Source organism: Thamnophis sirtalis, unplaced genomic scaffold, assembly GCF_051295495.1.
Source record: "Thamnophis sirtalis isolate CommonGarterSnake01/CBP01778 unplaced genomic scaffold, rThaSir2_p1.2 scaffold_5, whole genome shotgun sequence".
Classification (NCBI taxonomy): Eukaryota; Metazoa; Chordata; class Lepidosauria; order Squamata; family Natricidae; genus Thamnophis; species Thamnophis sirtalis.
In genome coordinates, this window is record NW_028261385.1 from 65,277,135 (window position 1) to 65,302,344 (window position 25,210).

At 40.6% G+C, this 25,210-nt stretch overlaps 1 protein-coding gene across 1 annotated transcript in view; it reads left to right on the plus strand.

The window, feature by feature from the left end:
- The first annotated feature begins 2,687 nt into the window (after window positions 1-2,687).
- The window catches only part of SLC28A3 (solute carrier family 28 member 3), a 43,099-nt gene continuing 20,576 nt past the window's right edge, over window positions 2,688-25,210 (plus strand). Inside the window, exons 1-8 of the mRNA XM_014075817.2 lie at window positions 2,688-3,028; window positions 10,365-10,448; window positions 10,856-10,938; window positions 12,846-12,937; window positions 17,935-18,124; window positions 19,985-20,129; window positions 21,141-21,254; window positions 25,087-25,164. Coding sequence (XP_013931292.2) covers window positions 2,975-3,028; window positions 10,365-10,448; window positions 10,856-10,938; window positions 12,846-12,937; window positions 17,935-18,124; window positions 19,985-20,129; window positions 21,141-21,254; window positions 25,087-25,164 — 840 coding nt within the window. The 5' untranslated portion in view covers window positions 2,688-2,974. The remainder of the gene's footprint in view (window positions 3,029-10,364; window positions 10,449-10,855; window positions 10,939-12,845; window positions 12,938-17,934; window positions 18,125-19,984; window positions 20,130-21,140; window positions 21,255-25,086; window positions 25,165-25,210) is intronic.

Sequence of the window (25,210 nt, forward strand, 5' to 3'; positions counted from 1 at the left end):
TTCTGCCGCCGGTCAGAAGCCCCGGAACCGAGTGGAAGTTCTCTGAGCGAGGTGAAACGGCCGGCAGCCGCCTTGCTCTCCTGTGGCCGGCAGCCGTTTCAGTCACTTCCCTCCTCCATCTCGATTGCTGGAAGCAGTAACAAATGGCGCGTCCGCTCCGCCGTCCCTGGCGACTACCGGGCCTTGCTGGAGTCAATTGCAAAACCGCATTCAGCGCTTTGAGGACCTGAGGCATCTTGGAAAATGTAGTTCCCTATTGGAAAGAATGGAGTAACTGCGAATTTGTAACAACAACAGAAGATAATAACTTGGTGCTTCGCAGGTTACGAAAATCTTGTTTGATTTGCACACTGTTTTTTAAAAGTTAGATAAAGAAATTATGCTGTGAAAGCGACTAGAAAGCCCCCCCTCCCCTTCCTGTGTGTGAGAAAGGGAAGGAGAGGAAGGAAGGAGGGAGGGGAGAGGAAAAGCAGAAGGGAGGGGGGTAAGATGGAAGGAGAAAAGATGGATGAAAGGAGAAAGAATGGAAGGAGAAGGAGGAAGATGGAAGAAGAAAGGCAGAAAAAGAAGAAGGGAGGGAGAAAAGAGGGAAGGAGGTAGGAAGAAAAGGGGAAGAGAAGGAAAGAGCAGAAAGACATAGAGGATGAAGTTGATAGGCAAGAGGAAGGAGGAAGGAAGGAAAAAAGAAAAAGGGAGGGAGAGAGGAAAGAAGAAAAGATGGAACTAGAAAGGAAAGAAGGGAGGGAGGAAAGGGGAAGACAGGGAAAGAGCAGAAAGACAGAGAAGGTAAAGGTAGATAGTCAGAACGAAGGAAGAAGGAAGAAATAGGAGAGGAGGGAAGGAGGAAGGAACAGAAGCGAAGAGGAAGAGAGAAATGGAAAGAGCAGAAAGACAGAGAAGGTAGATAGGCAAAAGAAATGAAGCTGAAAGAATGGAAGGAGGAAGGAAGAGAAAAGGAGGAAGGGAGTGAGTGAGGAAAGAAGAGAGGATGGAAGGAGAAAGGAAGGAAGAGAGGGAAAGAGCAGAAGACGGATCAGGTGAAGGTAGATAAGCAAGAGGAATGAAGGAAGAAGTGAGGTGTCTCGAGGAGGGGGAAAACATTTAGTGACCAAAGTTACAGTGGCATTGAAAAAAAGTGACTGATGACCATTTTTCACACTTAGCGACCGTTGCAACCATTTTTCACACTTAGCGACCGTTGCAGCATCCTCATGGTCACGTGATCAAAATTTTGTTTGGCAACAGATTCGTATTTATGCTGGTTTCAGTGTCCTGGGGTGACCTTTTGACAAAAATAAAATTTTTAATCAAGCCCCCTCCCCCCCCCTGGTCAATGGTGTCCCTCTTTACCAATCTGAAAATCTGGTCACCTTCTACTTGATTGATTCTGAGGGTGGGAATGCAGATTTTCCATTTGTGGGAAAATGTTGGATATTTGGATGTTTATTATACTTGTATGCCGCCCTATTCCCGAGGGACTCAGGGCGGCTAACAAACAAGTGGGGAAGGGGAAAATACAAAAAACAAACAAGACAGAAACAAGATACACAAAACAGATTAAAAACAACACAACAGTCACAGCAATTCAAGTGGGGCTGGGAACTCATCAGCCCCAGGCCTGCCGGAATAGCCAGGTCTTCACAGCTTTGCGGAAAGCCAGAAGGGTGGTGAGGGTCCGAATCTCCACGGGAAGATCGTTCCAAAGGGCCGGAGCAGCCACAGAGAAGGCCCTCCCCCGAGGGGCTGACAGTCGACATTGGCTAGCTGATGGAATTCGGAGGAGGCCTAATCTGTGGGATATAATTGGTCATAGGGAGGTAATTGGCAGGAGGCGGTCTCTCAAGTACCCAGGTCCGACACCAAAACACTAGGAAGGGGGAAAATATGTTTATGTTTATGCCTTATTTTCATTAATCCTTATTTCTTTACTTGTCCTGAACATGCATGAACCTGAGCATACATAGAATTGTGCTGACTGATATATGAGAAGTGTAAATTTGCTCTAAATTTGCTCTAAATATTAGAATTGAACAGAGGCTAAGAATATAGTTAACAATTCAAGATAGGTGAGATTCAGGGGTGGGTTGCATTACGGCATTTGTACCTAAAAAGTTCTGTGCATGCGCACAACATTAGAAAAGGGGAAAAAATTGTGATGAAGATTGTTCTGCTCATGCATAGAACCAAAAATCAAGATGGCGCCCCTGCAGTTAGTATCGGTTCAGGGGCATGGCTAGCCAAGTTACTACCTATTCGGCCGGACCAGACCGAACCAATCCGAACCGGTAGGAACCCACCTCTGGTGAGATTTTACATCATGTTTTTTATTAAGCCATATTGATTTGTTACATTCAGCCATAAATAGGTTTACACATCATGCTGGGTACAAACAACATGCTAAATCAAAATTGAATAAACTACATTGTAACACTGTAGTTTACTACATTGAAGTACACTATCAAACCATGCTACCATTCTTGGTCATGAATCATTACCTAGCTCTGCAAAGCTCTAGATCTACGTTCTGCCTATTTCTTCCCCAGGACACTCCCAGACATAAATCCAAGTCTACAGTTCTTTCAGAAGTTCTTAAATCATTATGAAACAATATCCTTTCCCATTCATTTATAACAATGTGTAGAAATGTGGGCTGCCTCCCCAAATTGTAGAATGGGTGGTTTCATTGTTCCACAAGCTCTTGATGCTCATAGGTAAGTATTAATCGTCATCTGTCAAATTTCACAAGCTTGGAGTTTTACAGTTTTGAGTTGGAGAATGACTGCTCAGAGAGACACAGGAAAGTGGAGCAATGATCTTAGTGTAAGGACTGTCGGTGTGAGTCAGATAAACATCAAGAGAGAACACCCAGCTTAACTGGATGTTGCTGCTGACTGGGTAGGACCCTAGTTACAGCTCTGCCAGCAGGAAAGGTGTCTGTTTCTTTAAATACTTTTGTGGGATTAAGTCTACAGCTATGTCCACGGTTAACCGTACTTCTTCCAATAGCTACCAGAATCCAGGATTTGAGGTAAGTCTAAAATGTTTTTGTTGCTGTTGTTGTGGTTCTAGAAAGAGTTTAAATATGTTAACACAGTTTCTGGGAAGCATACGGTCACCTGTTTCTTAACAAGCAACTATTATTTACCGTAATAACAAATAAAGTTGCTAAGAAAAACCCTGTCAGTGCAAGTTTTCTCTTTTCTCAAAGACTGGATACAATTACGCCATTGTGAAGAGATTTGCCATTTACTGTTTGTTTTTTTCCGCCTTCCTGGATTATTATATCAGTAGAACAAATTACTCCTACACCTGTTTGACTTGGGAATTGAATTAGTTGCAAATACAACTTTTAGATACATTCTGAACTTATTTAACTTATTTGGGGGATCAGACTGCCAGTCTAGATCACATTGCACATTGTAATGATTGTGGTAGCAGTGTTTGTTGCACAGCGCGATTGTTTTGCAACACGTATTTATGTGTAATTGCATCTTTAAGCATCATGTGCCATTGCAGCTATGTTATCAACACTAATTAGTATTTCCTACAATAGTACCCGTAGGGACAGAAAATATTTACATCTAAAATAGTGAGGAATAGTGAGGTTGAGGAAGTAGTGTAACTTCCTCAACCTGGCACTTTCCAGGTTGGTTAAGATTACAACACCCCAAATTTCCCAAATAGCACAATCAAAAGAATTCTTTGAGTTGCAGCTCATCACATTTGGATGACACCTGAATGGGAGAGTCTGATTGATTAAATAACTCCAATAGGTTAAAAAAAAACAGTCTTCCTTACTTTGAAGGCACACTGTCATAGCTGAGGACATTATTTTTAGATTTAGCATATCTACAACATACACACAGTTGGGGGGAAACCTATATCGGAATTTCAGTTAAATATTTGTATCTATATTTGCTACCATCTAATGGTTACCTGGAGTTTTGCAACTCAGATATACTAGCTCAACTTTTTTTTTTACTCTTTCTAAATTTCAGACTTGAGTTGTCAAAAGCTGGCTGCTATGGGTTATAAAATGCTCTGTTATTTTATATAGCACTTTATAACCCACAACAGTTCAACTTTTTGAATTAATTCACACATGCACCCAATCCTTGGTTTTTCCTCCAACAGAAAGGCAATCTTTATGAGAAAGTCCTTCTCTGTGTAAATTTTTCCTCTTTAAAATGCATTCTTAGTGCATCCATAAAGATCAGTGTTCAGTCTCAACATTTAATCTCAACTCGATCTTGATAGATTTAATCAATCTATGTGTGATTTTAAATGAATATTCAAGTTGTATGAATGCTTCTCAAAATTATTAGCAGCTCTAGAGGGGCCATCATAGTCAGCACTGTAGCTTGCAGGTGTAAAGGTTCATTCACAGTTTTAGCAAACTGATACTTGATTTGGGGCAGAAGCTCTCAGGGGTTTCTTAAGACCAACTATTGTCCTGAGTGTGAAAAATTGGCACATGCACGTTCCCACCCATGTACCATATGCAGATAAATTTTCTTTGGCTACAATGAACCTATAGGTTCTCACTTTATACATGATTGCTTTCTAAGTGGCTGTCAGTACTTTATAATTGTTACTTAATTATCTGTAGCAACTTGCATCTTGGGAAATCTTGGGAAGCTCTCACACTATGTATCTCCATGCCAATATTTTCTTATATATCATTATTTTAACCAAAAAAAAAAGTTTGATTCAAAACCCAGTTTATACTTACCATTTCTTAGAATAACTTCAAATATTTTTTAACTTTTTTTGTCAATGGAAAGAAAGAAAAAGTAGCGCACACTAGACACTATTGAAATTGTAAAATAATTGTGATTTGAAAATACTCCTAAAGTATAGCCTGATGAATTAACTAGAATATATGTCAAAATTAATTTTTAAACAACTTGTAGAAAATCAAGAGGCTCAGATTTTGATGGGAACAAGTGCATTTAGGAAGGAAGTTTTCTCCTGAAATCTCATTCAAATCTAAATTGCCTTTCCCCCCCCCCCCCACTCCCCACTCTTCACTCCCAGCCTGACTGGTTCCTACATCTAGTAAGAGTTTGGAGTTAGGATACTTCCTAAATGTTTCGACTGCAATTCCAATCAGCTAGAATTCTGGCTGTTTTATTTCACAATATCTGGAAGAGATGAGGCCAGATGGGAGAAGACTGAAATAACCCCATCATAAGAAAGTGGGAGGGGGAAGCAAAGATACCCATATTATGCTTCAATTTAAATCATGCTCGTTAAAAAGAAGAAAAATAATAGGTTAGCATCCCAGCTTGATAGAACCTTTACTCTGAAGTAAGGGAAAATGTTTTCCTTAGATCTCCCATATCCTTTTGGCACCAAGTTAATTTCTTTGATTTTCAGAGACGCATAGATTAATCATTAAACTTAAAACAAAGAACACAAATATAAATGTCTTCCAATTTATTTATTTATTCTAAAAAATAAGTAAAAGATTTCTCAATCTATATCAATCATCCAGTGGCACTTAGCTGTTTTCTCGTGGTCAAAATATCATATTAACAGCCCCTGGCAGAGGTGGTATTCTACCAGTTCGGACCGGTTCACCCAAACCCATAGTGGAGGCAATTGCGAGGGGCACATCCACCTGCCCTGGCTCTACGGCATCCCATTAAGGCCCCATTTTTGCCAAAAGTGCATGCACTAAAGCTGTGCACAAGTGCTCTTTAACAATATTTATAAACTGAGCCAGCCTACAATACCCCAAAAGCAAGATTGGGAGGTTTCCTTGGGAGGAAAATCTTGTTGAAAGAGCAGGCTGTATTTGTTTATGAAATAGCAGCAGGGTTGAGGTCACACTCAGGGAGAGTCTGTTGCAAAGAGAAGGTGCTTTCACAAGGAACATGTTTTTGATGGGCCCTCCTTAGATGATTAATAGGATGATGTTGTACGTGGCAAGATGTTGCTGGATATATTCATTTTCTTCTTTTTTTAGTATTTTGAGTAAAATGTATGTCATCCTTAGGTTCCTCCATGTTCTGATATATTCCTTTTCTGTGCTGTAAATGTATTTAAAGATGATTTCAGCTTTAGGTAGCCCAACACAGAATACCCTGCAACCAGACAGAGGTAATCAAAAGTATGAGTCATGGTAAAGAGCCCTGGTGGTGTAGTGGTTAGAATGCAGTATTGCAAGCTAACTCTGCCCACGGCCCTGACAGGGATCACAGTTGACTCAGCCTTCCATCCTTCCGAGATTGGTAAATGAGAACCCAGATTGTTAGGAGCAATATGCTGACATTTGTATATAAGTCTAAGTGCTATAATTATTGCTCTTGCTTACTGCTCTTGCTCTTGCTATGAGCGGCTGATATCATGGCATCCTGGTCCAGCTATAGTTATTCTTCTTTTAAAGCAGCGTCTAACAGGATGACCCTCATTTTATCTTCACAACCCTGTTGAAATATGCCTAAAGGTAAACTGAGAGGTCCACAGTGAAATGATTACTTAACCTGACCCCATTCCATTTCTCTAACCATTATACCACAGTGCAATTTCTATAGCACCCTTGGATGGTACCCAGGTGGGATACATCATTCTCTGCCTAATTGACCTGTTTCCAAATGTAGAACCTAACTTTAAGATAAAGCTATTATAGAAAGCACTCACACATGCATATATCACTTAAATCAAATAACCAACAACACAGCAAACTAGATATGGGTCTTCAGCCCTCATGTCATAACTTTTAACTAAGAGAGAATGCTTAAAAGAAAGTATTTACTAACGCGAGCACAAGATTGGAATAAAACTCTTACGATTTTCTAAGAGGCACTTTTGTGGCAAACAAAACTTTGATGGGATAATGGGAACAAACCATCTATTAACAAAAAAAAATCTCCTCCCATTCTGCTCAGTAAGGTCAGATGAGGATAAGAAAGTAGAAAAGATCTTGAGGAAGCAGCAGAATTTTCCCCAGAATGCAAGAGGAAAACGCTCTTTGCAATCTCTTTTGCAAGATGTCCAATTTCACCTCTTTCCTCTGCAAGATTTGTAGGAAGTCTTTCACTTGTAGGAAGCTTTTTTTTTTTTAAAGGAAAAAGAAACTCTTTTACAACAAAAACTTAAGAGCTTGCAGACAACAGGTGTTGTTTAAACAAACAAAATGAAAACTTTATGGAATTAAGGAATTGAAAGAGGCTTTGCCTCTTTCTTCTATTCCTTCAGGAAGCAGAATTTGTGTTTGTGTGTGTTTAGATCTCTATTTGTGTATCTCCTGCATTTTGTCTTCACATTATCCTCCCTGAAATGAGTTACATGAGTATCTAAGGACCAGTGGTGGGTTTCAAAAATTGTTTGAACCTACTCTGTGGGTGTGGCCTCCTTTGTGGGAGTGGCTTGTCGCTCATGTGACCGAATGGGAGTGGCTTGCCACCCATGTGACCGGATATGAAGATGCCGACGACACTTGTCAGAACCACCTTAAGTTACCTCACACACAGCACTGGCATGCATAAGAATATGATGTAAACTTATTTTTTAAAAGGCATCTTTGGTTTGCGTTAAAACAACTTCAACACACGCAATGTTCTGATTGCACCACAAACGCAGTAGTCATCCTTACCTTTCACAGAGGCACTGAGTTTTATAAATATGAGCGTGATAGTGTAGAATAATCATATCCAAGGACCAGTGGTGGGTTTCAAAATTTTTGGAACCTCTTCTGTAGGTGTGGCCTGCTTTCCGGGTCCACTGGTGGAACCTCTTCTAACCGGTTCGGTAGATTTGACAAACCGGTTCTACCGAATAGGTGCGAACTGGTAGGAACCCAACTCTGCCAAGGACACTCAAAAACCTTCATGCCTTTGCAGACATTTGAATCTGGATTTCCCTCAATGCTTAAGTAATATATGTATATCAAGAAGTTAAATATTTGACTGAGACTGAGAGTGAATAATTGGCCCAAAGTCATATAGATGGGTTCATAAGACAGGGCTGGAACGAATGGTGGTATTCAGCCAGATTGGACCGGTTCAGGCGAACCGGTAGTGGCGACCTTCAGGTGGACCTGCCCACCTGCCATGGCTCTATGACATCCTATTTAGCCATGTTTTCCTAGCTTCCTGCAAGTGTGCGTTGTGATACACCGGCAGCCTATGGAGCCGGCAGCAGAGTCAGACAGTGAGGAGTTTGGGGAGGAATATGGCCCAGTCCTGGAGTCAGGGGAAGGTTCTGATGAGGGTTCTACATTGGAAGCAGAGATGGGGCCAAGGCCATCTGGTAGTTATGTGCTGCCTCAGAAGCCTTCAAAGCCTGACATCAGTAAGGCAGAAGAACAGCAGGAGCCTGTTCCCAGGGTGTGCATGCGCAGAGATGCCAAAAGGCAAGAACAATTAAGAAAACAGAGTAATAGGGTCGACTCGGAAGTAAGGCTTGGATTGGCCCCTCCCATAAGACAAATGGGATGTGAGCTTTTGCAGGAAGCAATTAGTTCATCTGGTCGGTTCACACTTTGAAAAGTTCTGTTTGACTCTGTGCTAAGTTTGGCCTTGCTCTGCGTTTGGCAATTAGATCTCTGGCAGCATTCTAAGGGAGATAAGGTGGGTGTTTATCAACGTGCCCCTGAAAGACTGTGGCAACTCAAGTGGACATCTGTTGGAATCTTCACAGACTGTTTGTGAAGCCTTGTGGCCTGGGAATGACTATAATTCACAGCCGTTTAAATAAAAGTTGGTTTTTGGGACTAAGATTGTGATTTCTGCTTTCTCAGGAAGCCTAGGTCAGAACAGAGTGCAAGCCACACATGCAAGCAAAGCGCATGCAGAGAAGTGTGCATTCGTGGAAGGTGCACATGATCACATTTTTGGTGCATAGTGAACTGGTGGTAAAATTATGTGAAACCCACCTCTGACTAGAACTCATGGTTTCTTCATTTCTGACCTTTTACTTTAACCACTACACCAAACTGGTTCTCCTTATTATATTATTAAGATTTAAATTTGTCCATTTGTTGTTTGAGAAGTAAGTTTAACAAAGGACTATCATTATCATATGGAAGATAAATTTACAGTCCACAAGATTTCTCACATTTTAATACTCTTACATAAAGATACTTGATTCTATTTAATACAGATACAAAAAAATGTGGCTTTTAATAGCTTTAAAATGTGCCTCTTTGGATTTAGCTAAATAATTTATTAAGCTTAAAAGCCATCCTTTTTTAAAATTTTAAAATGCCAATGGGACCATTTGTAGTCAGTAGAGGTCAGCTAAAAAGCAGCATGTGGCCTCCAGTTTTAGCAGAAGCTCCCAACACATCTTAAAGTGGAAGAAGCACCCTACAATCCTCATAGCACCCCAAGATCCCATTACAAATATTCAGTGGCAAAATGGCAAAATGTCAACCCCTAATCACAGATGTCAAAGTTGTACGCACTGTGGGCCGGATCATGACATATCACGACTTCTTTGCCTTTGCGGAGCCTGGGTGGGTGTGGCCTGCATGTGATGTATCCGGCCCCATGAGCCACCAGTTTGACCTGCATGAGATCATCTTTTGGATCCAATGTTGGATTCTTTAGGGAAGAAATAAAGGGTGGGAATGGAGAAGGAAGATTCTGGAAGGCAAGGTATTTCCAATTCCACTTCTAAAATTTCAAAGAATCTACTACCAAGGCCCCAAACCAGTTGTGGGTTGCAGGTGGTTCGCCCTGGTCCATAATTATTATATGACTCAATGACTAAGACACCGAGCTTGTCAATCAGAAAGGTTGGCAGTTTGGTGGTTCAAATCCCTAGTGCTGTGTAAGTGAGTGAGCTCCTGTTATTTGTCCCAGCTTTTGCCAACCTAACAGTTCGAAAGCACGTAAAATGCAAGTAGAAAAAATAGGAACCACCTTTGATGGGGAGGTAACAGCATTCCGTGCCCCTTCAGCATTTAGTCATGGTGGTCACATGACCACAGAGATGTCTTAGGACAGCGCTGGCTCTTCGGCTTTGAAACGGAGATGAGCACCGCCACCTAGAGTCGGGAACAACTAGCACAAATGTGCAAGGGGAACCTTTACCTTTTCCCTTATTATGCATTTCTCTACAGTTTCCAGGGGATGAAAAAAATCTAAAGTCCAGGACAATGAGATAACATTCAGAAATGGCTCAGGCAAAGATGCCTGCCTAATTCGCTAAATGATAAGGAAGATGAGCTCAATCAGATTTGCAAGATTTTGGTATTACAGGCAGTCTCAGGAAAAGTATTTGTAACCTGCAGGTGGAATTTTCTTTATTGGATTGATCTACCTAGCAGGATGAACATCACCCCTGTTGTCCCATGTGCTAACTAAAGTCTATTCATCTCAAGTCATGTCATCTTCAACTGTTGTGTCTTGCAGGAAGATACTGATATTTCAAAGACAAGCGGTACTGAATTACGAAACAGGAACTTAGAAAGAAGTAACTCCCTTCCACATGATGAGGTAAGAGGAAAATGAGTAGGTTCATAGGTCGCACTCAGTCATGATAAGTTTTGTTTATGTTGGCTTTGTGTGCTGATTTAATACACTGTGGTTTACTCTGGCTGGTAGTGTTCATGCCACAGGTGTTTTAAATAAGCAGTTTTGGGAACTGGGAAGAAGCCAGAATATGATTATGGCATGGGGAAGTAAAGTTATAAGCTTTGGGTAACAATACCCCACCCTTTCAATTAAACATACTTAAAGATTATTAAGATAACTGAGGTAATGTTAGTTGGTTAATAAAGAACAGACAGCTTGAGAGTCACTGAGAACTAGAAGGAGAGTTTTCTTTGTACCTGGCCTTTGAAAGAGAATCAAGGAAATAAAAACAGAGGATTAATAACCCATTTTGCTTTATTTTCTCCTAGCATGAGACAAACATTGATATTGACAGCGAGCCACATGGAAGCCAACCTGAATCAGAAGAAAATAAGAATCTTGGGTGCAAGGGGTAATAATTTCATTTGGAATTCTCCACCAATTAATTTCTCCATCAAGTGAAATTTTAGTGCATTCAGAAACACTGAGTTCAGTTTTTGGTTACAGGGTTCTTTTCAATACATAAATAGCAAAGACTTGCTCTTCAGGTCACTCTGTCATACTTCGCTCCTTTTCTAATAAAAGAGCAGGGGTCTCCAAACTTGGCAACTTTAACACTTGTGGAATTCAACTCCCAGAGTGTGGGAGTTAAGGTTCACAAGTCTTAAAGTTGCCAAGGTTGGAGACCCCTGCTATAGACCCCTGTTCTAACTTATTGGCATTTAATTATTATTTATTGAAATCACATCCCATTTTTCTTCTAAGAACTCAAGTTGTCTTACATAAGATTCTCTCCCCTATTCTTTTCCCATAGCAACAGCCTTTTGGGGTAGTTTGGATTAAGAGATACCTTTTAGAACATCTAATCCCTCCAGGGTAAAATCTCCTCCTATCCTCCTGACCTTCTGAAAACCTGATTCTGCCACTTGGCTTGTGGCCCCAGTGGGGGAGTGTCACCCTGGAGGTAGTTGATGGACTAAAATCAGATCCCATCACATCCCCTGCACACCTTGTTCCCACTCGCCCCACATTTTTACCATAACGTATGGTTTCATTATATATATATATATATATATATATATATATATATATATATATATATATATATATATATATATATATATATATATATATATATATATATATATATATATATATATATATATATATATATATATATATATATATATATATATATATATATATATACTTAAAGTCACAACCCCTGGTATGCCCAAGTGTGGGAGGAAGGTCACACTTCCACTCTCTGTCATTAGGCTCGTCACAAGAGTCCATCCAGACAGAAACCCAATATTTTTACTGTTGCCTTTGTTATATTTGTGTTTTTATTTGTGCTGATAAATAAATAAAGGAAGATTAGTATAGATCTATTTCAAGCTATTTAGCTCTCATCAGCTAGCCATATCCTTCGAATCCCAGTAAGGATATGGCTAGCTGATGAGAGCTAAATAGCTTGAAATAGATCTATACTAGTCTTCCTTTATTTATTTATCAGCACAAATAAAAACATATATATATATATATATATATATATATATATATATATATATATATATATATATATATATATATATATATATATATATATATATATATATATATATATATATATATATATTTGTGTTGTTGATTGCTTTTAACTTTGTAAGCCACCTAGATTCACCTGGGGATGAGATTAATTAATTAATTAAATTGGCCCAAAACTTACTCACTTAGGTAGCCAAGGATGCACTAGAACCTGGGTCTCCTTGATTTCCAACTACTACACAAAGTCTAATCACATCACATTGAATCTTAGGCTTGCTTCACACATGTCACTAAGATCATGAGGTTTGGTGACACAGTGGTTAGAATGCAGTACTACAGGCTAATTCACTGCTAGGAATTCAGTTCTGACCTGCACAGGGTTGACTCAGCCTTCCATTCTTCTGGGGTTGGTAAACTGAGGACCCAGATTGTTGGGATCCATAATGCTGTAAAATGCTTAGAGAGGACCGTAAAACACTGTGAAGTGGTATATACCACTAATAAGTCTCAGTGCTATTGCTATCATGAGGATTGTTTGCTATTTGGCTTCATATGATATCTAAAATAAAATTACTATAGTTTTCTCCTTTAAACATGATTGTAAAAATCTTTATTGACATGAGGAAGACATGTGAAAACATGTTAAATTCTTGTATAATTAACATGTACTGTTCATTTTAATTATAATATGTTGGATAATGCATACTTATCTACTTACACTACAAAATAGTCTGTTTTTAAATTATCCTGTTTATTTATTTATCCTTCTAGGAAACTTGCAAGGAAATATGATATGGTCCTTCAATTTTGCAGGAAACATAAAACTACAATACAATACATAATTTATGGAATACTAATTACAGGTATGTATTATACATTCTGAAAAATAGCAATTTTATGTAGAATTTGGGGTCTATAAGTGTGAGACTAATAGCATAAAATAAAATCCATCTCTTGGTTATATTCCAGTCTAATTACTGCAATCTTCTCCTGCCATAAGGCTATCTTTGCAAAAAGCCTGTAAGCTCTAATTTATGTAAAACATGTCCGCTAAGGTGTAGAACAGTAGAACAGATATTGGAATTATACAGTGGCTATTTTGAAAGTTCTGTTCAACAAATTGCTTCTTGGGACAATTTAATATGTTAGTGTTCAAGTTCTTAAATGAATTACAACCTGACTACCTGAATATACAGCCAATGTTAATGTGCTTACCTCCAGTCTTATGTTAATAGAAAAGTAAGGCTGCATAAATTGTACTGTCCTGACTGCTGAGCCTTATGTTGTCTCTGGAATGGAGCTCAAAAAGCTGTACTCTTCTTATAGTTTTAACTAGCTGATAACCCGCTGTTGCCCGGGTATTTATTTATAGGGAGGAAATGTCTGGACCAAACATAATTTCTAATGTTGGATTTTCCTCCTTACCAGAGGGAGACCCATTGTGGAGTACTGAGAAGCCATTACAATGGCAACTCCACTACATAGAAGTCATTTTATGGCAGTACAGTAGAAACCATTTTAAGGCACAACAGGCTGTATCTTAACAGAACACCCCACAAGGGGTTTTAGGGGTGCCTTACCCTCACAGTATTTGTTTCCAGAAAGAAGGTCATCTGTGTACCAAGTTTGGTTGAAATTGCTTCATTCATTTCATTTTCATTTTATTTGTCTTGTATGCCGCCCACTCCCGGAGGACTCCGGGCGGCTCACAACAGACAAGGGAAAGGGGATAAATAGACAAGACAACACTTTAAAAAAAGATGCAACATTCACAATTTCCATGGGGCTGGGTGTTTCACAAGCCCCCCGGCCTGCTGGAGCAGCCAGGACTTGGTGGCTTTGCGGAAGGCCAGGAGGGTAGTAAGGGTCTGGATCTCCACGGGGAGGTCATTCCAGAGGGCTGGAGCTGCAACAGAGAAGGCTCTCCCCTGGGGAGTTGCCAGCCAACATTGGCTGGCAGATGGAATCCGGAGGAGACCTAACCTGTGAGATCTTATCGGTCTGAGGGAGGTAATCGGCAGGAGGCGGTCTCTCAGGTGCCCAGATCCGATGCCATGTAGGGCTTTATAGGTAGCGACCAGCACCTTGAAGCGGATTCGGAGACTAATGGGTAGCCAGTGCAGCTTGCGGAGGATAGGTGAGACGTGGGTGTACCTAGGTGCACCCACAATCGCTCGCACGGCTGCATTCTGGACTAACTGAAGTCTTCGAACACTCTTCAAGGGCAGCCCCATGTAGAGTGCGTTACAATAATCCAGTCTTGAGGTCACAAGGGCGTGAGTGACTGTCTGAAGAGCCTCCCGATCCAGGTAGGGTCGCAATTGGTGCACCAGGCAAACCTGGGCAAAGGTCTCCCTGGTCACAGCTGACAGATGGTGTTCTAAAGTCAGCTGGGGATCCAGGGGGACTCCCAAATTGCAAACCCTCTCTGAGGGGCGTATAATTTCACCCCCCAGCCTGAGAGATGGAATAGTTGGACAATCTTTGGGAGGGAACATCAGAAGCCACTCGGTCTTGTCTGGATTGAGTGCCAACTGGTTTGCTCCCATCCAGATCCTAACAGCCTCCAGGCACTGGCACATCACTTCTACTGCTTCGCTGAGTTGGCACGGGACGGACAGATACAGCTGCGTATCGTCCGCGTATTGGTGGTATTTAATCCCGTGCCGGCGTATGATCTCACCCAGTGGCTTCATGTAGATGTTAAATAGGAGGGGGGGACAGGACCAAACCCTGCAGCACCCCATAATTGAGGGGCCTTAGGGTCGACCTCTGCCCTCCGACCAACACCGACTGCGACCTGCCCGAGAGGTAGGAGGAGAACCACCAGAGGACGGTGCCTCCCACTCCCACCTCTCACATCCGTCGCAGAAGGATACCATGGTCGATGGTATCGAAGGTCGCTGAGAGGTCAAGGAGCACAAGGATAGAGGGGTGACCCCCATCCCTGGCTCGCCAGAGATCATCGATCAGCGCGACCAAAGCAGTTTCCATGCTGTAACCAGGCCTGAAACCCGACTGATAGGAATCTAGATAATCGGTTTCATCCAAGGACCATCGGAGTTGAGAGGCCACCACTTTCTCAACAACCTTCCCAATGAAGGGAAGGTTGGAGACTGGATGATAGTTGCTCAAAATGGCTGGGTCCAGAGACGGTTTCTTCAGGAGGGGTCTCATCACCGCATCCTTTAGGAGGGGCAGGAAGATTCCCTCCTGGAGAGAGGTGTTAACTATCATCTGGATCCAGCCGCGTGTCACCTCTCTGCTGGTCGAGACCAGCCAGGAGGGGCACGGGTCCAGTATACAAGTGGAGGCACTCACCGCTCCCATGGCCATGTCCACTTCCTCAGGAGAAGCAAGTTGAAACTAAATCCATAAAGTATGCTCAAGACCTTCCCCCGGTACCTCGGCTGGTACCGTGCAATTGGAGTCCAGCTCTGTCCGAATCCGAGCGACTTTATCCGTTAAATACTGAACAAATTCCTCAGCTCTACCTTGTAAAGGGTCATCCACATCCCTCCCTTTCAAGAGGGAGCGGGTTATTCTAAACAAGGTGGCTGGGCGCAATTCAGAGGATGCAATAAGGGCGGCAAAATGCGAACATTTCGCCGCCCGTATTGCCACAAGATAGGCTCTGATAAAGGCTCTCATCAGTGCTCGGTCTGACTCAGATTTACTGGCCCTCCAGCGGCGCTCTAGGCGTCTCTTTTGGCGCTTCATCTCCCGGAGTTCCTCGGTGAACCAAGGGGCCCTCCTTGATCCGCTGCCTCGGAGAGGTCGCAAAGGCGCAATCCGGTTTAGAGCCCCTGCCACTGCTGCATTCCAGGCAGCGACTAAGGACTCCACCGGATTGTGGACTATAGTGTCAGGTATTTCCCCAAGTGCCGTCTGAAATCCCATAGGGTCCATCAGGCGCCTGGGGCGGAACCACCTAATCGGTTCCCCCTCCCTACAGTGGGGGATTGGTGTCCGAAAGTCGAGCCTCAGTTGGAAGTGATCAGACCATGACAAGGACAAGGTTTTAATGCCCTTCAACTCTAGATCACATCTCCACTGCTCCGAAAGGAATACGAGGTCAAGCGTGTGACCTGCTGAATGAGTCGAACCCTGAATTACTTGGGTCAAGTCCATGGCTGTCATGGAAGCCATGAACTCCTGCGCCCCGTCAGAGCGTTCGCCAAGTGTAGGCAGGTTGAAATCCCCCAGAACCATAAGCCTGGGGAACTCTACCGCCAACTCGGCTACTGACTCGAGGAGCGAGGGGACGGCTGTTGCAACGCTGTTGGGAGGTAGGTATGTTAGCAACAAACCCACTTGACCACCAAGGTCCAACTTCATCAACAGGGACTCACACCCGACAAGCTCCGGAGCAGGGATCCTATGAGGAACTAAAGACCTTCGGACGATGACAGCCACTCCCCCACCCCTTTTCTGGGGTCGCGGCTGATGAAGCACCTGAAATCCTTCTGGGCACATTTCAGTGAGGGGGACTCCTCCCTCTGGGCCCAGCCAGGTTTCAGTAATACATGCCAGGTCTGCCCCCTCATCTAAAATTAGATCCCGGACAAGGGGAGCTTTGTGAACCACAGACCTGGCATTTAGCAACAACAACCTGAGACCAGGGCCCTGAAAGTTCTCGCCATCTGGCCCTGGAGTGGAACTAGCGGGGCCGGAAGGAGGGATCTCTGTGATGAAGCGAACCCTCCTTCCCCGGTATTTGCTTGCTTGCATTTTACGTGCTTTCGAACTGTTAGGTTGGCAAAAGCTGGGACACACACACACACACACACACACTCACTCATGACATATTAAGAAAAGTGGTTAATAGATTCCAGATAGATAGATAGATAGATAGATAGATAGATAGATAGATAGATAGATGATAGATAGATAGATAGATAGATAGATAGATAGATAGATAGATAGATAGATAGATAGATAGATGACATATTAAGAAAAGTGATTGATAGATTCCTCTGCTTTGGTTTCTCTTCCCATTGAGCATCACTTGCTAGCAGATAAAATAATGTTTGTTCTCCTAAGCATGTGGTGGGACAGGATTAGACAAGTTACAAAGAGTTACTGTGGAAGAACTTGTCTCCTGGAGACAAGGATACTCATTAGAGGTTTCCAAGCAAAGTTTGGGCAGCATTTTTTGCCTGGATATTATGGAGATTCTTACCTCGGACAAAGAATTGAATTAGAAGACTTCCAAGATCAAGAGACACCTTCTTGTTTCAAGTTTGAATCTCTCTCTGTAAAGCTTCCATGACAAATATTAAGAGAAGAAGGGAAACATTATTTTAAAACTGGAAAAATTAGACAAACGTCTCTGCTATGGGATGGGAATGAGACAATGGTAATGTCATGAGGGCATCTTTACTTGTGATTTGAGGGACAGGTGGATAAGATCTGAGGGACCATCTCTTCTTTTAATACTCTCTCCCGCTATTACTATTGAGTGAAATCTTTGCACTTTTATTATTTACTTCTTTGATGGGGTTTTTTTTTTGTTGATTCAAATAATTAGATTGCATTGAAATAACTGACTCTTTCTTGGAATAGGTGGTGATATCAAAATTGCTTTGACCTAGTTGTGCTTAGCTTCCTGTAGCAATTATAATTTTCCCAAGGCAAAAGTAAGATTAAGTAGTCACCATATCAGTTTCATTAACCGCTGTTATGTCTGCTTGGGTAAAACATAATAATTTGCATCTTGCCCCTCCCTCTTCCAGCAGGGAGCATATAGGTATTCCGTGACTTACGACCACAGCCAAGCTCAACATTTCCACACAGGAGATGGAGATATTGGGTATGCAGTGTGGGCAGCTGACACGATCTTGCTTTTTCTCCATTACAGCTTATCTGGCAGTGGTGATTGCCGCCTGCATCTTGAATTTTCACAGAGCCTTAGCGCTCTTCATCCTCACTCTCCTCGCCATTTTTTTCATCTGTTGGGACTTTTTCATAGCCAGATATGAGAATAAAATTGCAGAGTTGCTGTCTCCTTTGGGAACATTTCTGAAAGCTCAATGGTTTTGGCTGAAATGGTAATTAATCAGGATTCCTTTTTTAAAAAGTAAAAATGAGAGTATGCAGTTGTGATTTTCAGTACTGTATAAATGCTATAAAATATGTTACATTTCCTCCTAGCTATTAAAAAAATAATGGGACTTTGGGATATTAACTCAGGATAAAATTTCAGTTTTCTGTGTCCTAAAGAAGTGCTTTTCATTCTCTTCTTAAGGGATGTACTAGTAAAACATCAAATATTGCCAGTTATTAAAGTAGTTCCCATGGCTATGTTTTTAACAAGAGTTTGGTAACAATTAGCAGATGAAAAGTTTAGCCTAATGTTAGTTAATACATCATCGAACTTATCATATAGGTATACTACCAAATCTATCTGGTTTAATTATAGCTATTAGCCTTTGTAAGGAAGGGGAGATTGAGTAGTTTTAAACATTTATTGGAGCTAAATTAACCCGATAATATATAATCATATATTATTGAAAGCTTGTCTTCAGACAAAAATCCCAGTGGTCATTTGATATGATCATACACTTGCATATTTGGGAGTAGGGCCCAAACATCTTTCAGACTTAAACAACTTAAATTGTATCAGGTTTGACTAGTTATAAGAGCCCAAAATATTGACTCTACTCTTTTAATGATATTTTAAGGGCATTTGCTTGGTTCTTTAACTTTGGGGGGTGAGGGGTGGGAATGCCTTGAAATTAAAAACTTTACAACAGAGTAATCTAATCCAAATACCAGAATTGACATATATATTTGGTAAACTTCATACCTTTTCTTGCAGAATGTTTATACCTGGTGATCCAACTTTCTTGTCACACCCACATACAGGCAGTCTTCACATAATGACAGGTCATTTAATGACTGTTCAAGATTATGACTGATCTGCCCTGAGCTACTTTTGAAGTTCCAATGACTGTAGCCTACCCCTCACCACTCCTCACTGTCATGGGATTCTATTTTGGGCACTGGCAATTGGCTTGCACTGATGGCTGTTTGCAGTGTCCCATGGTCACACTTTTAATATTTTTTTGCCATTTCTGGTGTTTACTTTCAGTTTTTGGCAAACACCCATCGGAGAAAACCGACTCACTTAATGACCATGGTATTCACTCAATATGTGGCATTCACTAAACAGTGGTTTTTGTCTAACAAATGTTACAAAATATTGAGTGCACAATATGTGTCAAAAAAAGAACTGTTCTATGTCTTTCTGGCTACCTCCCCCCCACCGCCATTCATTTTAGTATTTGAAAATTAATTTTAATCAAACTCTTGTAAAGCAGTCTCTTAATTTACATTTAATAACAATTAGATATAGAAGTAAATTCAGAAGGTTGGGTTCTCTCCATTAATGGAAGTCAAGTGATTTTCTTTTCTTTTTTTTCTTTCTTCCTTCCTTCCTTCTTTCTCTCAAGCAAAACACAATAAAAAAGAAAGAGAAAGAAAACCCGTTATTATTTGTCAGATTTATACAGCCACATTTTTGTTAAGGATACACACAAAAAGAAACAATCCAAAAATTCAAGGAAGTAGAGATTACTTAACTCTCTAATGGCTTTTACCAGAAATCATTTTTCATCATCAATTGCTGCCGCTGACAACTTCTCCAATTGAAGTCAGTACTTCCAGTTTGACAACTAAGAGTTTGACAAATGTTCTCTTTTTACAGTCCAAGGCCAACAGAAGAAGGTTATGACTTATCCAAAGGGAAGCAATATGTGGCCAGTGTGTTTTTAGCAATAAATAGATGTGAGGATGTGCGTATTGAATAGTCTGTGTGGGCGAGGGGGGGGACAAAGATACAGCCTAAAATAATGGGATGATCTTTCCCATAAGTCATTCACTGCAATGTTTGAATACCTTTTCTCTAGGGTAGTGTGGGTCATCTTAATAGTCGCTGTTCTATGTTGGTTAATTTTCGATACTGCCAAGCAAGGGACCAATCAGCTTATTTCCTTTGGTGGGCTTCTTATGTATATTCTCTTGATGCTGATCTTCTCCAAGTACCCAACTAAAGTGAGTGTGTTTACAATCTTTCATTTATATCTTTTCTGACATTTAATGTCTATTTGCAACAAATTGAAGAGATGTCCGATAACATAGCTTATTCACTGTCTTGTATTAGTATATTTGTTTTACCTGATTCAGCCATTTATTTATTTGTTTGTTTGTTGGTATCCTGCCTTTAATATTTTTATAAATAACTCATGATGATGAACATATCCAATGAACTGTTCCCCTCCAATTTCCTCCACAACAACAATCCTGCCAGATGAATTGGGCAGAGAGAGTGACTGGCCTAAGGTCATCCAGTTGTCTTTCATGGCTAAGGCAGGACGTGAATGCATCAGGGTTGTACTTGACCTTGGGGGGACACGGGGGACATGGCCAGCTCAATGTCACTCATATTGGGGGCATCTGTGGTGGCCCAAGCACTCTGCCAGTAAAAACAGGCTTCCAAATTCCATTTTTGTCTGCGACTCTCTCCTCCAACCCTCTGCCAGTGAAAACATGTGGCCCTCCCAAGTTCCTTTTGTGCAGGCAGTGGCACCATGGGCCAGTCCTTCACTTTTTCTAGGGTGGGCCCGCAGATGAGATCTAAGCACCCCACGGGCTAAATCTGGCCTGTTTGACACCCCTGTTATAAACTATAATTTAACCTCTCCATCCTTTCCAGAAGTATGGATCAGTTCCCACTATTCCTTAACCAGCCTGGTCTTTATCAATAATTTTGATATTGAACCTTGCTTGAAAATCAACCAGATTGGGGAAGGTTACTGGAAGAAATCAAACATGCATAATTTTTCTGTCTTAGTTTTAAATTTAGTGCATTATTAAAAAAAAAACCCTTCCCTTCTTTTGTAAACATTTACATACTTGGAAGAAATATGCAAATATATTTCCCACTCATTTCAGGGAAACTTATTTGGAATCACCATCTGCATTTACTACAGTATTTAGTGCAATATTGTCAAATTCGAGCTGATTTTAAATCTGATAGTTTTGTTTTTCTTTACGTACGCATAGGTTGTATGGAGGCCAGTAATCTGGGGTGTTGCAATGCAGTTTGTTCTTGGACTTATAACCTTGAGGACCAAAGTAGGATTTGATGCATTCAACTGGCTTGGTAATCAAGTGCAGGTAAGGGTTAAATAAAGGAGATCCTATTTATAATCTTTGTGACAGGTGATCTATTTATACCTGTTGGAATCAAGGAGGGGTGCCTTGGTGATGCATTTTTTAACTCGGTCATTCATGCCTCTGCTTAAAGCATCATTTAGTAAGTAGTGTTTCTTGAAATGTTGATGAATTTTGTCAGAGGTCAAGATAATTTTAAACTAGACAGATAATTAAACTCACTGAGTAAAATAGCAGCTATAATATTTTGCTAATACCTCATTCCTGTGCATGTTCACTTAACAATTAAATTTTGAATTCTGATTTCATATGGAATCACTCTCAAGAACAGCTAAGACTGCTTGTCTGCTTCAAAAAATATCAGAGAAATAGTCAGATGTCCTCACTTGTGATGAAGTTTCACTAAATTGAATGGATTTGCTTATAATTAGCCTGCAATAGGCAATTTGATTTACCTGTGCATCTTAAATTATAAAATGTTCAGGCTGCATGTAGAAAATCACTTATAAAGCAAAAAATGTGATTTTTAAAACAATCTTTTTTAATCTTAAAAAGGATAGAGATGAGCAGACTTTATCTTCATAAAGGAATACCTTAAAAGTGCAGTCCCCTTCTTTAATCAACTTAAAGCCATACAGTTTGTAAATAGCACTTTCAATCACCACTTACAGCTCAGCTTGTCTTCTAGGTAAGTGGTGGTTTACTTAAGAAACCATATTTGGCTGGGTTCACAGATAGCATTAAACTAAAACAACATAATGCAATTCTGGCAAACCAAAGAAGTACGAATCACACAGATTATATAAATGCATTCATAATATGGGTCGACAACTGTAAGAGGAGATTTGTTTCCCATGGCTCTTATATCCAGACTGTGTTATCCTTCCTATGGTTTCTCACAACTAAACTGATTGATTGGGCCACATTCACTTGAAAAAATGCACAATGTTATTATCCAAACATTGTTCTGTTTAATATTTAAAAGTCCAACCCAATGCTATTGGATTACAGTGTGATCCTCCAGTCAGTAGAAAAATATTCCAACATAAATTGTACTTCCCACATTGTTGATCTGCCACAGAAACACAGCCAGAAATTGTGCTAGTCTTAGTATTTCAAGGTGGGACATGTTAAGGAAGTCTCCCAGTTTGATATCCCCTCTTGCTAATCATTGCTAGTCAATGGGTAAACAGTCACCTATTACTTTACCTTCAGTGGGATAGGGAATGGATGAACAAATATAGGTACATGATTGGAACTGTGTGTTGAACTGCTTGTCAAGATTCCCCATCAGCAGGTCTTCAGGGCATAGTTCATAGTTCAGCTTTTTCTAAACACAGATTTGGTATTCTTCTAGTGCGGAAGTGGGGGAGGTAAATCCCTATTCAAAGAAAGCCTGATTGATAGATAACAGGTCCATACCTGTTATAGAGGGACGTGTGATGAAGCAGGAAGGAGCAATTGATAACAGATGAGCTCTATGACTTCATGGTTGATCACACCCATTGAGACCAGCAGTTTTGTTTGACTTGCACATAATAACAGCAATCCTCTTCATGGCAACCAATGCATCAACACTGGAATGGAATAGAGGAGATGGCACTGCTCCCATCAACCACCATTGCCAAAGTAAAAAAAACAATAACAATATTGCTAAGCAAAACACCTGGTCAATAGAAGCAGCAGGCATCTCTAACAAAGATTAGCAATAGAGCAATAGAATTATTTTCAAACATAAGTCTAGCACTCCTTCTGTTTTAAAAACCCTTCCTAAGACCTAACAATCGGCTTTCATAGGTGCCAGTCAAGCATTACTTGGACAAACGCCTCTATAGAAATAGGTCTTTCCTACAGCACAAAACAAAATAGCCAAGAGAGTTCCCAGTGACCAGAGAGAAGGTGTTCCTTGCAATCATATAAAATTGCTGAAATTGCTTAGCAGATCTTAAACCTTGATTCTGTCAATGGCTGCATCATCGTGAGGTGTGCCATATTTCAACCATGTCAGAAGTTGAACTGGGGTAAAAGGAAAAACTAGAAAAGCTATTGAAAACTTTAAATTGCATCAGCTGGCAATGATAGAGCGTCACACAGTCACGGAAGAATATAAAGCAGTTATTGGAAGCTATTCATGCCAAGAGTGGAGGGTGTGAGGATGAACACCAAGAGCAGAAAAATGTTCTCTTTCATGCCAATTAACAAGGAAATATTGTTGATGGTAGAAGCAGCAAAAAACTCTTGTCTTAATCATACCTAAAGCAAAACCAGAGGATTACAAAACCATATTGATTGAGCCTTAATCTAAGTCTTGCATCCTTTGAAATCATGATTCAGTCATTGTCTTCCTCTTCCCCATGTCAATACAAGTAGCAGCTGTAACTGTCAGTGAAGAATTTTTAAATATAGCCTTTTCTTTTAAATATTCTTCTACTACCATTGCTACAATGCCCAAAGTCCCTCTCTGAGGGGAGAGGGGTGGGGTGTTAAGAAATGTGATTGACAAATAAATAAATAAATAAATTTCCCAATTCTTTCCTTATAGAAGTGTCCTTTATTTCTAAATAATCCCATAATGTTTCCTTTGCAAGTTTGCATTGATCTGCACAAATTATAAAATAATTTTGCCATTAACATGTGCAAAGCAGAGGTGGGTTTCTCCCTGATCCAATGAACCAGTAGTGGTGGCAGGAGGCTCCACCCACCCACCCAGATGCTTCTGCACATGCACAGAAGTATCGCACATACACATGGCTTTGCACATGAGCATGAGCAAACTGGTAGTGCCGGGATTTGCAACCCACCTCTGGTGCAAAGGACAGAGTTATAAGATCTCCCAATTTTATTTCACTCAGGTCATTATTAAAATGGCACATTTCCTTGTTAGTTTTGGTTTTTGAAATTCAGAATCAGTCTGAAGGGTCCCATTTTTATTATAGAAGAACCTTGAGGTCCCAAAGGTGCTTTTTCAGGAGGCAACTGGACTTTCTTGTTTTTTCTTTAGAAGATGTTTTGCTTCTCATCCAAGAAACATCTTCAAAAGAACAGAAAAAAGTCCAGTTGCCTCTGTATGAAAAAGCACTTTTGGGACAATCATGACCTGGATAACTGAGACTCTCCATAGTCTTTTAAGAATGCTGCAGCATTTATATGCCCCTAGCTTTTTTTTAAGTCCCAGAAATAATTGTCCTCTTTTTGTAGAACAATATATTGGTTTTTTCCCCTCATGAAATTGCAGAAAACACCAACTGTGACCACTGATCAGTCACAATCATGAATCTCTCAATTACCTTGAGACATTTCATTTACCTATTATCTTGGGTTAGGCAGGAGGAAGCAATTACAGTTCCTTGTAGCATTAAAGTGTGGGACATTAATCCTGTGTGATGACAAATAAAACTAGATCAGCAGCTAAGAACCAGGAAGGAGAAAGATAACTGCCACTCCCACATAGCTTATTCTTTTGCTTAACTTGAAGCACTGAAAAGTTTGTCTTTCGCTCCTGGGAAATCTATTTATGCAGTGAGTGGTCTGTATGAAAATAAAACCAAGGCAGCAATCTTAATTTCCATTTAATGAAAAAAAAAAGTTGCCTGTGTCATGGGGGAAAAAAGAAAAAAAAAGATGCCTCACATCCAGTTTTTGACAATGTCCTAAATCAGAGAGGAACGTGTATTTTTTTAATCAAAGGACTTCCCCTTGATTCACGAGTTCATGATTCACTAGTTCTTATTTTCAATTGACCTCATCATACTTGAACTACTTGAACATTGAATGTTGAGATGGTGGGGGTTTCCCCTTGAAACAACTTATTTTTCCTCTTTCTCTTCTCTTTAAGATTTTCTTAGGATACACTGATGCTGGTGCTAAATTTGTGTTTGGTGAAAAGTATACCGATCACTTCTTTGCCTTCAAGGTAAATAGCCATTGTTTTTGTTGTCCGTGGCTTACACCGACCAAAT